The 15,903-nt window shown below is 26.2% G+C and overlaps 1 protein-coding gene across 1 annotated transcript in view; it reads right to left on the bottom strand.

The window, feature by feature from the left end:
- LOC135925327 (probable cyclin-dependent serine/threonine-protein kinase DDB_G0292550) overlaps positions 1-15,903 on the bottom strand; it is a 73,439-nt gene that overhangs the window by 38,502 nt on the left and 19,034 nt on the right. The window contains exon 2 of the mRNA XM_065460596.1: positions 10,424-10,559. Within this exon, the coding sequence (XP_065316668.1) occupies positions 10,424-10,551 (128 nt within the window). The 5' untranslated portion in view covers positions 10,552-10,559. The remainder of the gene's footprint in view (positions 1-10,423; positions 10,560-15,903) is intronic.

The raw sequence follows: 15,903 nt of genomic DNA, 5'->3' as shown, positions 1-15,903 counted from the left end.
TTTCAAAATTTGAAAAATTATAAAAAAAATACTGCATTAGCAGAATAATTTAGAAATTCTCCTTTTTCAATTTTTCGATACAGCCAAAATAAAAAAAATACAGGTGCGGGGCAATAGGACGCAAAATTTCAGGCCTGTAATCAATCTATAAGAAAATTGTGCATAGCACTACTAGTAGTATTAGTTTTGAAACATTTTTAGTTTTATATTTATACAGTAACATTATTTATTCAAAATGTGCACGTCAAACGATTTTATTTTTCATATTAATAATATTTTTCTATGAATATTAAACAAATTTTTAAAATATTATATTATAAAACTGATACATTTCTAAGAAAATGAGATATTCACACAATTTGCTTTGGCTATAAATTTTCTATATTAAAATGAAATTATAAGTAATATTAGCATAATATAACTTTTAAAATAAACTCTAAATGGTCGATGTACGGGAACGGGATGGGATCCTAATCCCTCTTTAAAACTCCAAGGCAGTCTTGCCAAATTTAATACTTTTGTAAAAGGCTATAAATTTAATCACATTTTAATTTCATTTCGGTTCTAACTATTCTAAAATCTTCGAATCCATCATTTCAGAAGTGTAAAATTCGTTTTGCATAGGCAGAAGAACACACGATTTATAAAATAGTTTAGATTATATTTTTAATTGTAATTGCCAATATTGATTTAATATAAGTTTGGTAATATCAGATTGGCCTCTAAGAATTGGCATCATTATACCTCTATTAATTATATAAAACAAATTAATTTTTTTACGGCTTCCCAAAGACGCTATACCGGGACGTTTCCTTTCCATAAAGAATGTATATATTTGATTTTTTATTTCAAAATGTAGAGCATAGAACACTTATTAATTAGTTTTGCCAAGCAATCACTCAACACTAGCACCTGAGGGCAATTAATGCGTTATTTAATATGTATAAAAATATTATTTCCATAGAATCAATTATTGTCATATTTTTCATTTCCATCATAATCCTTTATATTATCAGAGATTCTAATCGAACCCGAACCCGGAGAAGAAAACCAGGGTTTTTGAAAAAAATCTGAACTCGAACCGAACCTGAACCTCGTTTATAAAATTTTCAAAACCCGAACCGAATCCGGGAATTGTTTTTAAACCAGAGTTCAATCGGGTTCAGTGTATTATTTGTAATCATATATTAAGATACAAATATTAATAATTTAATTGAGATTTTATAATATTTTCAAATTTCCAATTAAGTGAAGTTTTAATAAATTTTTAAACAACTTAATTCATTTAGGCCATTTTTAAATTTTTTTAAATTTATTCTCAAAGAATGCTATTGGTGTGTAATTTTAAACAATTAAATTTATTTACGCCATTTATTTTTAACTCAAAGATTAAGAGAAGTGAACAAGTCAAAGTAAAAATTATTATATTGGATATGTTTAATTTAAAAAATTTTCAAAATTTAACTTAAAATTGGTTATACAAAGATGTAGGGCAGTTTTTGTAAACTTATTAAAATCATTTTATAAATGCTAATCATTTATTATTAATAAAGTGCATATTATAAATGAAATGAAATTAATATATCTGTTTTTTAATTCTATGAAATCATTGCTATATAAAAAATTTAGAAAGTTTAATAAATGTTCCTCAATTCATCATTTTATTATATAGATTTAAGATCAAAGATAAAATAATATTTGAGAAGCATTTTACTCTTGATACAATAGAAAATAAATCAGTATGCTCATATTGCAAATTAAAAATGTCTTATAATATTTTTCAAATTTAGAAAGACATCTGGAAAGAAACACAACAATGAATATTTAAATTATTTGAATGAAAAAACAAAATATCAGGAAGTGTTATTTGCAAAAAACCTCAAAATTAATATAGAAACCTTATTTTCAAAAAATCTATAAATATAAATTTAACATCTAATGATTTGATGAGTTCTATCATAGAACTTGTTACTGTAAATGGCCGGCCTCTATCAATTATTGAAGATTCGGGATTTCAAAGAATCATAAATCCACTTTTATCTGGGATCAATTTAGTTATTAACAAAGAAAATTTATCCCGAACTATTAATAGAACAGCCCAATCCATTAGAGACAAAATATCAAGAGGTAAAAGGAAAACTAATAAGTTTAAAAGTTGATACAGTTCAACGACTAGACAGGTTAATTCTTGGTGTATTCAATTTATATTAAAGGCCATTATAATTTTGAGAACTCTTGGAATTGTAGAGCTGAAAGAAAGAAGTACAGGAGAATATACTAAAAACTTTACAAAAATTTAAAATTAATATTGAACAAATATACACAATTACTTCTGACAATAGTGCAAATTTTATAAAAGCTATAAAGCTCTTTCAGGAAATTGATTATGATATAAATGAATCAGCAGATGATGAAAATATGTATTTGTGCAGCTAATACACTTCAGCTTGCACTTCAAGATGCAATAAAATTATCACCCATTGTGGATACTCTTGCAAAAGCTAGGAGATTAAATTTCAAATTAAGACATCCCACTTATCAAAAAGTTATTGAAAAATATGAAACTCCCTAACCCTTTGTTAGATTGCCACAGATGGCATTCAACCCATGATATGTTAGAAAGGCTGATTTTACTCAAACCCAATATCGAAGATTTCTTTTCAGAGCAATCTGATTATTTATTGACTGAAGATTGGAAAGAGATAAAAACGATTGTTGAAATTTTAAAACCACATAAAATCGCAAACAAATGATTTCAATTTGAACAGTTAACACTGACACATTTTTATGCAGAATGGTTAAGAATGCATTGAACTAGAAAAAGATTAATATATTCTTGTCTCAAGAACATAGAAGAAAGGTTTATAAAGAATTAAATTCTCATAACTACCATAAGGTTAATTATAAACTTAGTAAATTAATTTTTATTTAATGGAATTACCATTTATTTAAATATAAACAGTATAAATCCTTAAATATTACAGGTATTACTTAGATGATGATAAGATTTGTGCGAAAAGGCATCTTGTCAATTTATGGAGTCGGATTAAGAGCATAACAACGCCAATTTTATCAGATGATGTTAGTTCCAATGAAGTTATTGAACAAGAAGATGATCTAGAGAAAAATACAGCTTAAGGCAGGAGAAAATACTTAAAAGAGGGCCAACGATTGCAGAGAAAAGTATTGGAACTATAATTACCGGATTTAGCGATTTTAAAAGGTTAGATATGAAGGAAAATATTTTGCATTTTTGGGAGTCTGTTAGCTGGAGCACCCTGATTTATATATTTTATCCAAAATCTTATTTGCTCTTCCTGCAACCCAAGTTAATTTATCATATTTTCACAAATATATTTAATATAGGTTAGCGTTGAACTTGAAAGATCTTTTTCACATTTGAAATTCATTCTTTTACCACATAGGAGGATGAGTGAACAACTCTTGGAAAATATTAAGCTAATAGTCTAAATAAAATTTTTAAAATTAATACATAACTATGTTTTGTATTTTTAACTAAATTTTTCCTATAAATAAAATGAAAAATTAATTTTTTATACCAAATTTATGTCTAGTTTTTTAATTATAAATATACAATTTATTTTTTTTATCAATTCTAAAATTCTTAAACCCGAGCTGAACCCGGATTCAAAAATATTTTTCTGAACCGAACCCACGTGTTTTTTTAGAACCGAACCCGTGCAAAAATGTTGCTGGGTTCGCATCCCTGCAAATCATATATTCTAAATTACGATAAAAAATTTAATTTTTTTTAAGGTGATTTCAAAGTGAAAGACTATTTCTAACAGATTTTGAATTTGGAAAATTAAAAACAGTGCTAATATTAAGCATTGTTATCAGAGGGGAGAGATAAAGATGCGCCTTGCACCTATAAAATAAAAATTAGTCATCTAAAAAATTAATTTTTGAGCACCAATTGAAGATTTTTGGATGAATTTAAAATAATTAGGACATTCATTAGTTATTAACAAAATGCTAATTTTGTCTTTTTTAAATATAATTTTTATGAACAAATCTTAATTAAAAAACTTAGCTTATAAATTCCATTGAGTCTCTGCTAATTCAATTAATCAAATATATCATAAGGAAATTAAGTATCAGTGGAATACGATGGAAAACGGTAACGCTCGCTATCTAATTCAATATCCGTGGATATGATAATTAAAAACGAGGTATGAGAGTTATAATTAAATAATTAAAAAATCTTAACGTATGGTAAAATACCGAATGAATAAAGAATCATGATAAACTTAATATACAAAAGAATGGGGTATGCCCAAGATTGAGCCAATTTTGGAAGTACTAAATCAATTGATCATACACTTACTAAAGAGGATACGAGTATATAAAATTATCAAATAGCCATGGATTTGCAACGGAATGTTCACTATTGACTCCATTTTTGTTGCAATGCTAGTGAAAAGGCATGAGAAATGATAAAAAATATTTACGGTTTTTATTGATTGGCAAAGGCATATGATACAATATAACTAAGAAGATGAATATTCTAAATGTTAAGTTAGTATGATTAAAAACATGGGATTAATTTACAAGATGTTGTCAACAGCACAGGCTACTGATTAATGGTTTTAAACGAAACCAATCTAAAATAGAAATACTTAAAAATACATTGAAAAGCAACGACAAGGTTATATACAAGTTTAAATAATCATATTTTGAAAAACTATGTGTAACAGTTATGATGCATCCTTCTTGTTTGAACAATAGAAGTGCGAACCCTAGTCAGGTCTATTTTTTCTGCGAATTTCTATTAATAGCAGTTCCGCAAATTCTGTTCTAATTATTTTCTCTAAAGTTTTGAAGGTGTATGGCTTAGTACTAGTTTAAACTTTAAAAAAATGAATATATTCCCAGGTCTTTTAAATTAAAATTATCATTCTTTTAACTAGTTAAATTATGGCTCGCTGTATATCATATCAAGTTGTATTTTTCATCAATATATTAGAGTTAATTTTATAAAATATGGGCCGAGTGAAGGATTCGACTTTTTTGTTTAGGGAGGAATATTGTCGCCTATTTTGTTGCGAATTTAGATAAATTTGAAATTAATATTAAGTTAAATGTTTCTCTTCATCATCTATCAAGCTAATTTCTCAATTTTGGGATACATTTTTATGAAATTATATTTCTAATATATATAAAAAAATGCATTCATAATATACTCATAAATCTAATTTTTTTCGCAATTTAATTTACTTATATATTTAGCATAATTTTATAAGTACTATATCATAATCATGACAAAATTATATAAAATGGATATTATATAACCCAAAAACCCAAAGTAATATTAATAAAATATAAAAAAATATACAAATCTTTGGGCTTATACGGTCCATTAAATTAATTTGTTATTATAAATAAATATTATTATAAATAGAATAGATATGAATAATTTATTTGAAAAAACGATTAAAAATATTTGATCTAAGAATTCTATTTTTTTAAATCTTATATTCCAAATCATCATAAAAGCGGGAACGTAGCCTCATTAATGGCAAATAAAAAAAAGAACCTTTTGAATAATTTTTTTTTCCCTTTTATTATGCGGGAATATTTTTTAAAAGAAATTTAAATGATGAAAGGAAGGGTTTAAAAAAATATTTTTTCAATCTCCTCAGCAAAGAGACAAAAAGTCTGACGATAAGGAGAGAAATATTTTTTTTGTCCCCTGAGATTTGGGTTCTTGACAGATTTTTCATTTGAAATATTATATATTATTATTTATATTTCAAATGGGCAGATGGGATCATTAAATTTCCTTTATTTTATTTAGATAAGTTGAAATTTATATATCATTTTTTTAGTCTTTAATTTTGAACAATTAAATATTTGCAAATATTTAAAGGGTTCTAGATAATGTCCAATAAAATTGTCACTGACGTTTAGAAAAAAACACCATAATTTTCCTTGGCAGATACAATCCTATTATGACGGCATTCGGCTAGCATGGAAATATTTTAATTCTAGCATATTTATCGTCGTTTGAAATGGGCAAATTTGATCATGCCTAAAAATGTTTTCTAATTGGACTATGCTTTTTTTTGAGCACTATAAAATACTTTTTTAAAATGTTTTGACATGCTTGAATAAAGTTTACGACGTTATTATAATTGAAAGTTTGTTATATCTTTTTGACTGCCTTCAATTAATGAAATATAAGGTTTATAACTAGAGACCAGTATCAAGATTTTAAACATTTTAATATGCCTAGGCGAAATGATATTTCGTAATATCTGTGAATTTTATAATTTTTAGTTTTAACATAAGTTTTGTGTTTTGAACAGATGAAATCAAGTTAATTTTGCTTTGCTTAAGAGAAGTCTAAGAAATAGATGATGGTGTCGAGATCGATATTAAAATGCAAACAAGTAACAATATATCTGAAATATAAATAGGAGAATGGCGTTATTTCTTAAAAATCTCTGTAAGAATAAATTACAATTGGATTTGCAATCAAATTAAATTAATTGACAAAATCCGTGTGAGATCGAATAGAATAGAAAATCTATTTAGCTTAGCTTAAAATTACAAATGAAAAAAAAAACCACAGAGATCAAGTTCATCATAAAAAATTTATATTATAGTTTATATTATCCAATTAATTTATTTTAAAATATATTTGTATAATTAAAAATGTTTGAAAAATATATAATAGTACTATTAAAAAAAAAGAACGGAGATGGTGTGACGCAGGGAAACAAAAATGAAAAAGGGACGTAAGCGTTGTCTATGATAGCTCTTTGGCTAGAAGGCTACCATAGAAACTGATATAATTTGCTTTGTGAATCGCTATGGATAATCGTTGACGAAGAAAAAAACCCTCTCGGGGTTCTTCTGAGAGTTTGCTGATTTGTGATCCTAATTTTTTGAAAAATGCTAAGGCGAGTTTGCCGAAGGTGCCAAGAGTGGTTGATATGATTGGGATGAAGCAATGATCGTTTATTATTTCTGTCAAATATAGGTTATTTAGAGTTTGAGACTACAAAAGAAAAGCTCTTTATGAAAATTATTTATCGTTTGGTAAATTATTAATAAATAAGTACAAAAAATTGTTTATTTAACGAAAGCTGATGGGTCAGTTAGTGAGTTTAGAAATATCAAGTGAAGAGAGGGGTTAGGATTCTATTCCCAAGAAAGCCCATTTTGTTCAATTTAAGCTAGGTTTCTGTGCTAAATGTTAGCATATATTCGATATGGGCCAAGGGCATTTTGGGGCTAGACAGAACCCCACGACTCAAACTGTAATTATCATTACTTGGGTAAAGAACCTTTCTAAAACCTCTAGCGGTAGGGGGAGGCCTTTAAAAAAACTCTATTTAGCCCTAAAAGGAAATCCACATCAAAATTAGCAAAAAAAGGGGAGGGGGATCAGAGTTATCAAAAAAGGAAAAAATTAGTAAAAAAAAGAAAATAAAGAGCAAAGAAAGGAAATAAAAATCAATGCAAAAGAACTTACATTTAACGCCACAATAAGTTACTCTAATTTTGAGGGCGCTGTTCCGTCAGCTCCCTGGTTAGCAAGGGTTTGATTAGATATATACTAATATTCAATATTTAAACTAATTTCAAATCATTAAAATATTGAATCGGATAGGTTATTATATAGTAATACCGGCATTTTAAATTTGTATTACACATATTACAATTAAAGTAACAAATGTCTTTTAATAATTCTATATATGAATATAACATATAAGAGGATTAAATTTAATATATAGTTTAAATAGGCTACTTGCTAATCTATTAGATATTTATGAAGGTCAGATATGGAGGATAATTTTAAGAAATTATGAAAATATTATTAACTTAACTTTCATAACCGGTTATTAAAACCTATAGTTATAGAAATACTAATACCAATAGTAAAAATTGATAGGATGAATATATGTATAATGAGATTTAGTTTATTCATTATAAATTATATATTATTACTGAAATAGTTATGTTTATAATAGTAAAAATTTTTGGATTAATTAATATGATGACCCAAATATGGTTAGTTAAATTGATAACAACATAATGATTATATATTTGTAAAAATATAATAAATTCAATTAAATATTCATCAATGTTGACAAAATTATATTATCTAATTTATACTTTAAAAATATGCAATAAGTTAAATTAAGGTTGTTATAAACCACTTAACGTATTCACAATATTCCATTATTTTAATATTCCTTTAAGGATCAATAAATCAACTCACAAGTTTAATAATTATTAGAATTACCCAAGAGCCATTTTAAAGTTATTGTTAATTTAAATAAGTGGGTCCTAAAATTAGAACTACCTGAAAGACGATGACGAGATAACTTCTCTAAAATGTAAAGACTAAGTGCAAAGGGTGCTGGGCAAGATTGATGCATACATGAAATAAACCTACTCACTATTGAGGAATAGGATGAAATAAAAACCCATCAATTAATTAACGAACAATCAATTAGTTTGAGTTTTGTCATCTGTGAGAGGATATTTACTTCTTAAACAAAACGTTTTTTAAATATCCTTAACTCGCCTATAGCTAATGACGCCTACTAGGTAGTTTTAATTTAGTCGTTTTATGTAAATAAAATTTTAATTCCCAAAAATTTCACAATAATTTGTAGAATATTATTTATTTCTTTATTTTTTGATAATTTTGACTTTGCCGAGTTTAAAATTGTTTAGTGTATAAATTTATACATAACATAATTTCATTAGTTATATTATAACTTATAATATGGTGTAATTAATAATTAGGGATAAGAAGAAAAATATTCAATAATATTCGTTCAAATCTTAAATATCTAATATGTAATCTGGATCGATGCAATGTTACTTAAATAAAAAACGTTTATCAATATTATTGCAATTATTGTTACCTAAGGTAAAGGCGGTAAATTTGATGTGACAAAAGGAAATATTTATTTTTATAAAATAAAAATCTAAGGATGAGAATCGTTTTTATGAAAATTCATTATTTGGGTCGTTTCGGTAACTTAGATAACTTAGGTTATTATTCATATAATAAAATAATTAATGTAATTGATATATCAGAAGAGGGACTGATTCTATTTTAGGATAAAGCTCCCTCCCCTCCTACTCAGACAAAAAATATTGCGAGTCCGATTGGGAGATTTTTCATAAAGCCATCCGATTGGGAGATTTTTCATAAAGCCCTAACCCTCTTCCAGACCCTTCCTTCTTAAATGTATAGATTTTTTAAATGTATAGATTTTATCAAAACAATATATATATATATAGGAATAAATTTTCTTCAATTTATTTCTTTTAAAAATATAATAATAAAACACTTTTTCGCTTTAATGTTTCCACCAGAGACTTCAGAGGCCAAACTTTCAGGGTTTAGACCCAGTCCGGATTAGAATTTTTATCTTCAAGCCCACAATTTCCTATTATCTTCTAGAACTTAGGCCGTGTCCTGGCTGTCTTATATTGGAAACCTATTTCTGTTTAGTCCAGGTTATGTAGATTAGTGATCTGCATCGGGCCTAATTTTTCAAGCCCGGCCCGAAATTTTTTTAGAAAAGTTTTGCCGGCCCGGCCCGAACCCGAAATTTTTTTAAAAGTTTTGCCGGCCCGGCCCGAACCCGAAATTTTTTTAAAAAACCGACGTAGCCCGGCCCGAATTTATTTAAATATAGAAATTAATCTTTATAATTACTCAAAAAAAAGACGTTATATGTCGTTTAGTTTCAATAAATAAAATCAAATATTTTTATTTTATATAAAAAATTCAATATAAAATTGATAAATTTAGATATATTTAAAAAAATTTCCAAGGTTCGACCCGACCCGGTCCGAATTTTTTTTTAAAATATTAGGCCCGGTCCTAACCCGATTATTTTAAATAAAATTAGGCCCGAGCCCGGCCCATACCCGGGCCGGACTCGGGCCGGGCCTAACTTTGCAGATCTCTAATGTAGATTTTTAACTAGGACACTATATTTTAGTTTGTTAAGTTTGTACATTAAATAAATATTATTTAATTTTATTTATATATTAAATCTAAATAGTCTCTTTCTTTTTAGGCAGTTCTGAGGAAGCTACATAGAGGGCTAAAGAGACTACTCTTTAGAAATCAGACCAACCAGGACACGGCCTTAGAATTTTTTTCTCCCTTTCGTAAATATATCGTATATACCTTTCGACAATCCATTAAAAGAATCAAATAGAACATATTACTAAAATAAAATTTCAGTTCGTATCGGATCTCTGGAAATAAATTCTTGAATTATCTGTCAGACAAAAAGTATAAAATGTTTTCTCGGATCTGGATGAACGAGAAAAAATAGGTCCAATACAGAACTTTAGATATAAGTTAAAACATATTCATATTCTATAATATATTATTGTTTAGCATAATTTTGAAACTTACATAATATTGTCGAATTTCCAGTTAATCGGTTGAAGAAATTTTGCGAAACATACAACAAAAAATAGAGATAATAAGCGTTCCAGAATTGGCATCATAAATAAGAATGAAGATATGATATTCTTGGTCATTACAATTTCTTGAATATTTTTTATGACAAAAAATGCTGAATTATTTTATAGTTAGATTTTATTAGAATTTAAAGAGATTTTATTAAAAAATAAATTTCAAATTTTAGAGTTCCGATTTGATGGAATTTTGGATAAAAATTTATTAATAAAAAAAAAATTGTATAAATTTTATCTTTTTTTTTCTATATTATCAAATCGAATCACTTCAAATTGAATCCAGATTAATTCTGACTTTGGTTTCCTGAAAAAATATAAACAAATTTTAACAAATCAAAGAGTACAAGATTTCGGTATTTTTGATTAAAATCTCAAAATATTTTTTTAATAGACTTTGGGTAATAATAAAAAAATTGTAATTTTATTTTAATTAATTAAGATAACATATTATTTTTATTAAAAGGATTTTTTTGAAAACATTTAAACTTAAACATTTTTATAATATAAAAACAAGGGAATTTTTAAAAAAATCGGAGGAAAATTCTTTTTCGGCATTTTTATTCTAATATCTAAAAATATAAATTATACTCATTTAAAAAAAAAATTTGAATTATATAAAAATTATGCTAATTTCTCTACAAAAACTTTATTTTTTTTAGTAATTTTTTTACATAGGCAAGAATTAACATTTATTTAACAAATTTCTTTGTGCTTTATTAAATTTTGTTTTTCAATTGAAAATATAATATTTTATTTTCAATCAGTTTTCTTCCCTGAGTTTATATTAAATTATTGTAAAATTAAACGCATTTAGACACTCGATTGGGCTATATCTTTCAAATTTATTAGATACAATACTAATTCTTGCGTTTATTTATTAGACCATGGTAATGGTGCATCGATTAATTCGGTATCGTTCTAAGGAGGGACTTATAAAAGTGTATCACACACTGACGATTCATTCATTGAAATGCATTTTGAAGCGTGTCAATTAAGGTTTCTCTAAAAAAAAAATTTATTATAATTGAACTCTAAATTTAAAAAAAAGGTTTTCATAAAATATTTATGTAAATTGTTTATATGAGAAATCATAATGGCGTGCTACCAGCTGATTTGTATTGATACACTTTAAAATGAATGATTCGTTGGTCTAGGTTTTTATATGCCTAACCATAGAGTTAAGTATCCAGAGGGAAATCAGACTTTGCCATGAGGAAATTTTCTAAAAAATTGAGCATTTAATATACCCAGATATCATACTAATGTAAGTTAATAAAGTGGGAAAAGGATTTAATTTCAAAAAAATAACCAGCCGTTTATTTTCGAAGAATCATGCCTTAAAAACAAAAATAATAGAATATCCATTTTTTAAATTATACTATTATCACAACGAACTTGCCAATAAGCATAATGCACCTTTAATTCACGACTACGACTCATCGTTAACAACTAAGTATTAAAATAAGTAAACATTTTTACTAAACATAATGACATATCATTTCACCTAGCTATTCTTATTTTAAGAGGAACTAACAACTACACTACTATTCATAGGCGTAACCAATGATCGGGAATTTTCTCCAACTCGTAAATATAATTTTAACTAATAAAAATGTCCCCTAACCACCTACCCCCCCCCACTCCCTTAAAAACACATGTATCACTATAAACAATATTTTGTAGAAAAATAAATAAAAGTTTTAATTATTTTTTTTAAATAGCAACCATAATTCAAAATTTTTAGAGTTTAAATCAAAAATTATTTTTATAAAAATATAACAGCCAAAGGTCAACAATAGTGTTGTTAAAAAGCCCTGGGTCGATTTTTAAAAGCGGCTTGATTAAGATTTTAATCAAAATAATATTCTGTAAGCTTGATGATTTTGCTCATAGATGGCAAAAAGTTTTAACATCTATTTGCCAAGTCTCGAGGCCTGTACATATTTTTTGGCTAGAATCTTTATGGGGCAATTTTTAAAAATCGACCCAAATCGGGTTTTTTAATAAAATAAATCTACAATAAGTAGACCAAAAGTTCTTCAAAATTTATGTTAAAAAAAATGGATAGTTGGATTATGGTAAGGGCCAAAAAGAATGTAATTAAATTAAAATAAACATACTTGACATTTTTTAATATAAAATAAATATCTCATTTTGTTCCTCTGCAATTCAATTTTTCTAAGAAACGGATGAGCTGACCCGGAAAAGGTTAGGCATTTGCATGCTAAAAATTTGATTAATTTTGCATATAATTTCAGTAAAGGATGTACTTACAGAATGAAATAATATTAAATATTTTTTAATATTTGGTCATATACACTTTTAAATAATGTCTTAATGGCTCACTTTGACCACAAGATGGTAGATCTAAATCCTCACTATTATTACAACTTTATTTGGTAGTTTTTGACACCTTTTTGTTCAAATAAATTTTATTCAGAATAAACCTTTTTCTTATATAAGATAAATTAGGTGGCAAAAACATTCATGGCATTTTTATTTTTGAAAAAATTCCAAAAAATTACTTTCTAGGGTTTAAATCATATGATAAATTTTTAATTTTGCCGTCATAAAAATTATTAATGGTATATGCTGTAGTAATATATTGCTGATAATAGAATTGACCTTTAATTGAAAAAAAAAATAACCTCAGGCTTATCATAACTCCGGTCTCCTCCTACACATCTGGTTTAGGATATATTATATATTAACGAAAATACACAACACCACTCTTTAACTCATCTCGAGATAATTGCATTTTTGTAATTCAGACGTGGAAATTAAAGCATTCATTAGCTTTTCAACTTGACAGGGTTCAATTTAAAAAAAACTGAATGATAAAAAGGAAACTAAAATATTTCCAAATATGGAAATCCATATCATACAAACAAAATGTTAGATATAGGGTCTAGATTTTCAGAGACTTAAGCTCCCTTGCCTTTATCCTAACGGGCCCATTTATGTAACTAAATAAATGATGGATTTGGTTTTGGCAAAACAAAGGAGGGAATATTCAGTTAGCTTATAAAGCCAATAAAAATTATCCCCCTACACTCTCTCGCCCTCCTCTCCCCCAAAAATATACAATACATTATCATAAACAATATTTTCCTTTTAAATATATATTAAATGACTTAATGTTGACGAGTCATTTTTAATTTTAAAATTGTAATGCTGTCATAGGCCTTCAAAAATACAAACTAAAATCACCTAAAAAAAGCTACAAAATCCTCACTCCATTACGAAAATCCATGATATGCTTGTGGATAGATAGGATTTAAATGGTTATACGTTATTTGTGTTATAAATAATTTTATAATAAAACTTAAAGACTTAAAAAAGAATAAATGTAATTATTATATATAAATTTAATGTAATTAGGAAGGTGCAATTAGTAGAAGTGTAATAGACAACTCGCAATCCTAAGGCGTGAGGTGGCATACGCCAGATTTTTGCAAATAGGGAACCTCAATAGGGCTGCAATTATGAGTAGGACCGTTATAATAATTTTTGAAGGGGGGGGGGCAATATTTTTCCAATTTTCGTGGTAAAAAATTCAATTTTTTGTCATAACCTTGTTAATATGATCACTCGTAAATTTTAGCAAAATAAATGTCCTCATGGTGCTCAGATTAGTTAAATTTATTTTTTATTCAAATGAGGTAATAAAAAACATAATTTTGAGAAAATTATGCAGACTATCCTATATTTTGAATGACAATAAAGCGGTATAGTCATGATCAATTCAAAAGAAAGGACAAAAAACAAATTTGTGCAAAAAAAGATCAGGTAAATGAAACTATTAAAAATTTCTCTAAAAAATGGCTAAGGAGACTTAATTAAAACAAAATTAAACAATATTCTTTCATAAAAAAAACTTTTTAATTCTTTTTTTAAACCTTTTTCTTTACATTTATTTTACCTTACTTTTTTTCTACTTTTAATAAATTGTCAGGACAAAATCAGCGTGAAATTATTAAAATATTTCGGCATTTTTGTTTTTATTTGGTTTCATAAAGATGTATACTAATTTTATTATATTTTAAAATTAACATATATTTATATTTCATATATTATTTGTAAGTCATCTACTTTAATATCTTAGAAAAAGAAGTAAAAATCTTCCTTTATCTATTTAAATGTGTTATATTTATAAAGTTATACAATATAGTTAAATAAGTATAAATTAACATAAGGAAACCGTTTCCTAATAAAATTTGGTTATTAGAAATTATTTTTTGGATAAGAGATTTAATATTTTTTAAAAAATAATTAGTATATAGTATTTATATTATGAAAAAATTATATTAAAAAAAACTAATCAATATTATAATTACCATACCTGCAGAAATAGGTCAAATTTAGGCACAGCCTAGATTTTAAAATTCCTAGTTTACGAGCTAGGATCAATTCTTCTTTGGTCTTATTCAGGAAATAATTTTTTTCTTTGGGGTTACACATTTTTTTTAAAAAAAACTTTTTTGCTCAAATTTCTCGCCATTAAAAAATAGTGTTGTAAAGTAACGTCGTTACTAATGGTGTTATCTTTTTGGAAGAAAAGGAACACCATTCGTTACCTTCTTTTAGAACGAATAACAGCAACGTGTTCCCTTTTTGAATAATGGTAACGCAGAACGTTACTCGTTTTAAATTTTTTATTAAAAAATGTGGAAAACTCATATTTTATTGTATTATTAAATTATTTTATTCATTTTTTAAATTATATAAATTATATAAATAATTTAAGACGAGTTTTTATATAATATCAACCAACAAATTCCTTTATTTTTATTTTAAATTTTCAGTCAAAAGTTAATCTAATTAATAATGAATTAATCAAGATTTTATATTCTTATTCTCTAATATTATTTATTTTATAAAAAATATTATGTCGATTGTACATCTGCCCTGGTTCAATATGAAACATTTATGACACCAATAATAAAATTAAAGGGTACAAAGTCTACACTTTGTAAATTTGTGTCCCAACTCAAATATTTAATCAACTGTAGAATAAATATGGACTGTTTCAAAACTGTGCAGCAATTTTTAAGGAAAATAAGGAAAATATCTGATTAAACCGGTTATAACGAGATGGAACTCTTTCTATAACTCCTTGAAATTAATAGTCTCATTAAGGAGAACCAATTTGACAATCTTGTGATAAATCCGAATTGCATAGATTAAGATAATGATCGGTGGTTCATATATATATATATTACATGGTTTGTATTAATTAAAAAATATGCTATGTATATATATATATGATTTTGTATGTTATAGAACCGATTGCTACGGTTTTTTCGATTTTAGAACATTTGGGATATCTCATTCCTACGATAACTATTATAACATTAAAACTTAAAAAAATTACTTTGAATAATTTCAAGTTTTGTAAGCCATTTATTAATGCAA

Source organism: Gordionus sp. m RMFG-2023, chromosome 2 (genome assembly GCF_954871325.1).
Source record: "Gordionus sp. m RMFG-2023 chromosome 2, tfGorSpeb1-WG-v2, whole genome shotgun sequence".
Taxonomy (NCBI): domain Eukaryota; kingdom Metazoa; phylum Nematomorpha; class Gordioida; order Chordodea; family Parachordodidae; genus Gordionus; species Gordionus sp. m RMFG-2023.
The sequence above is the reverse complement of the archived record's forward strand: the minus strand, read 5'-3'. Positions and strand labels throughout refer to the sequence as shown.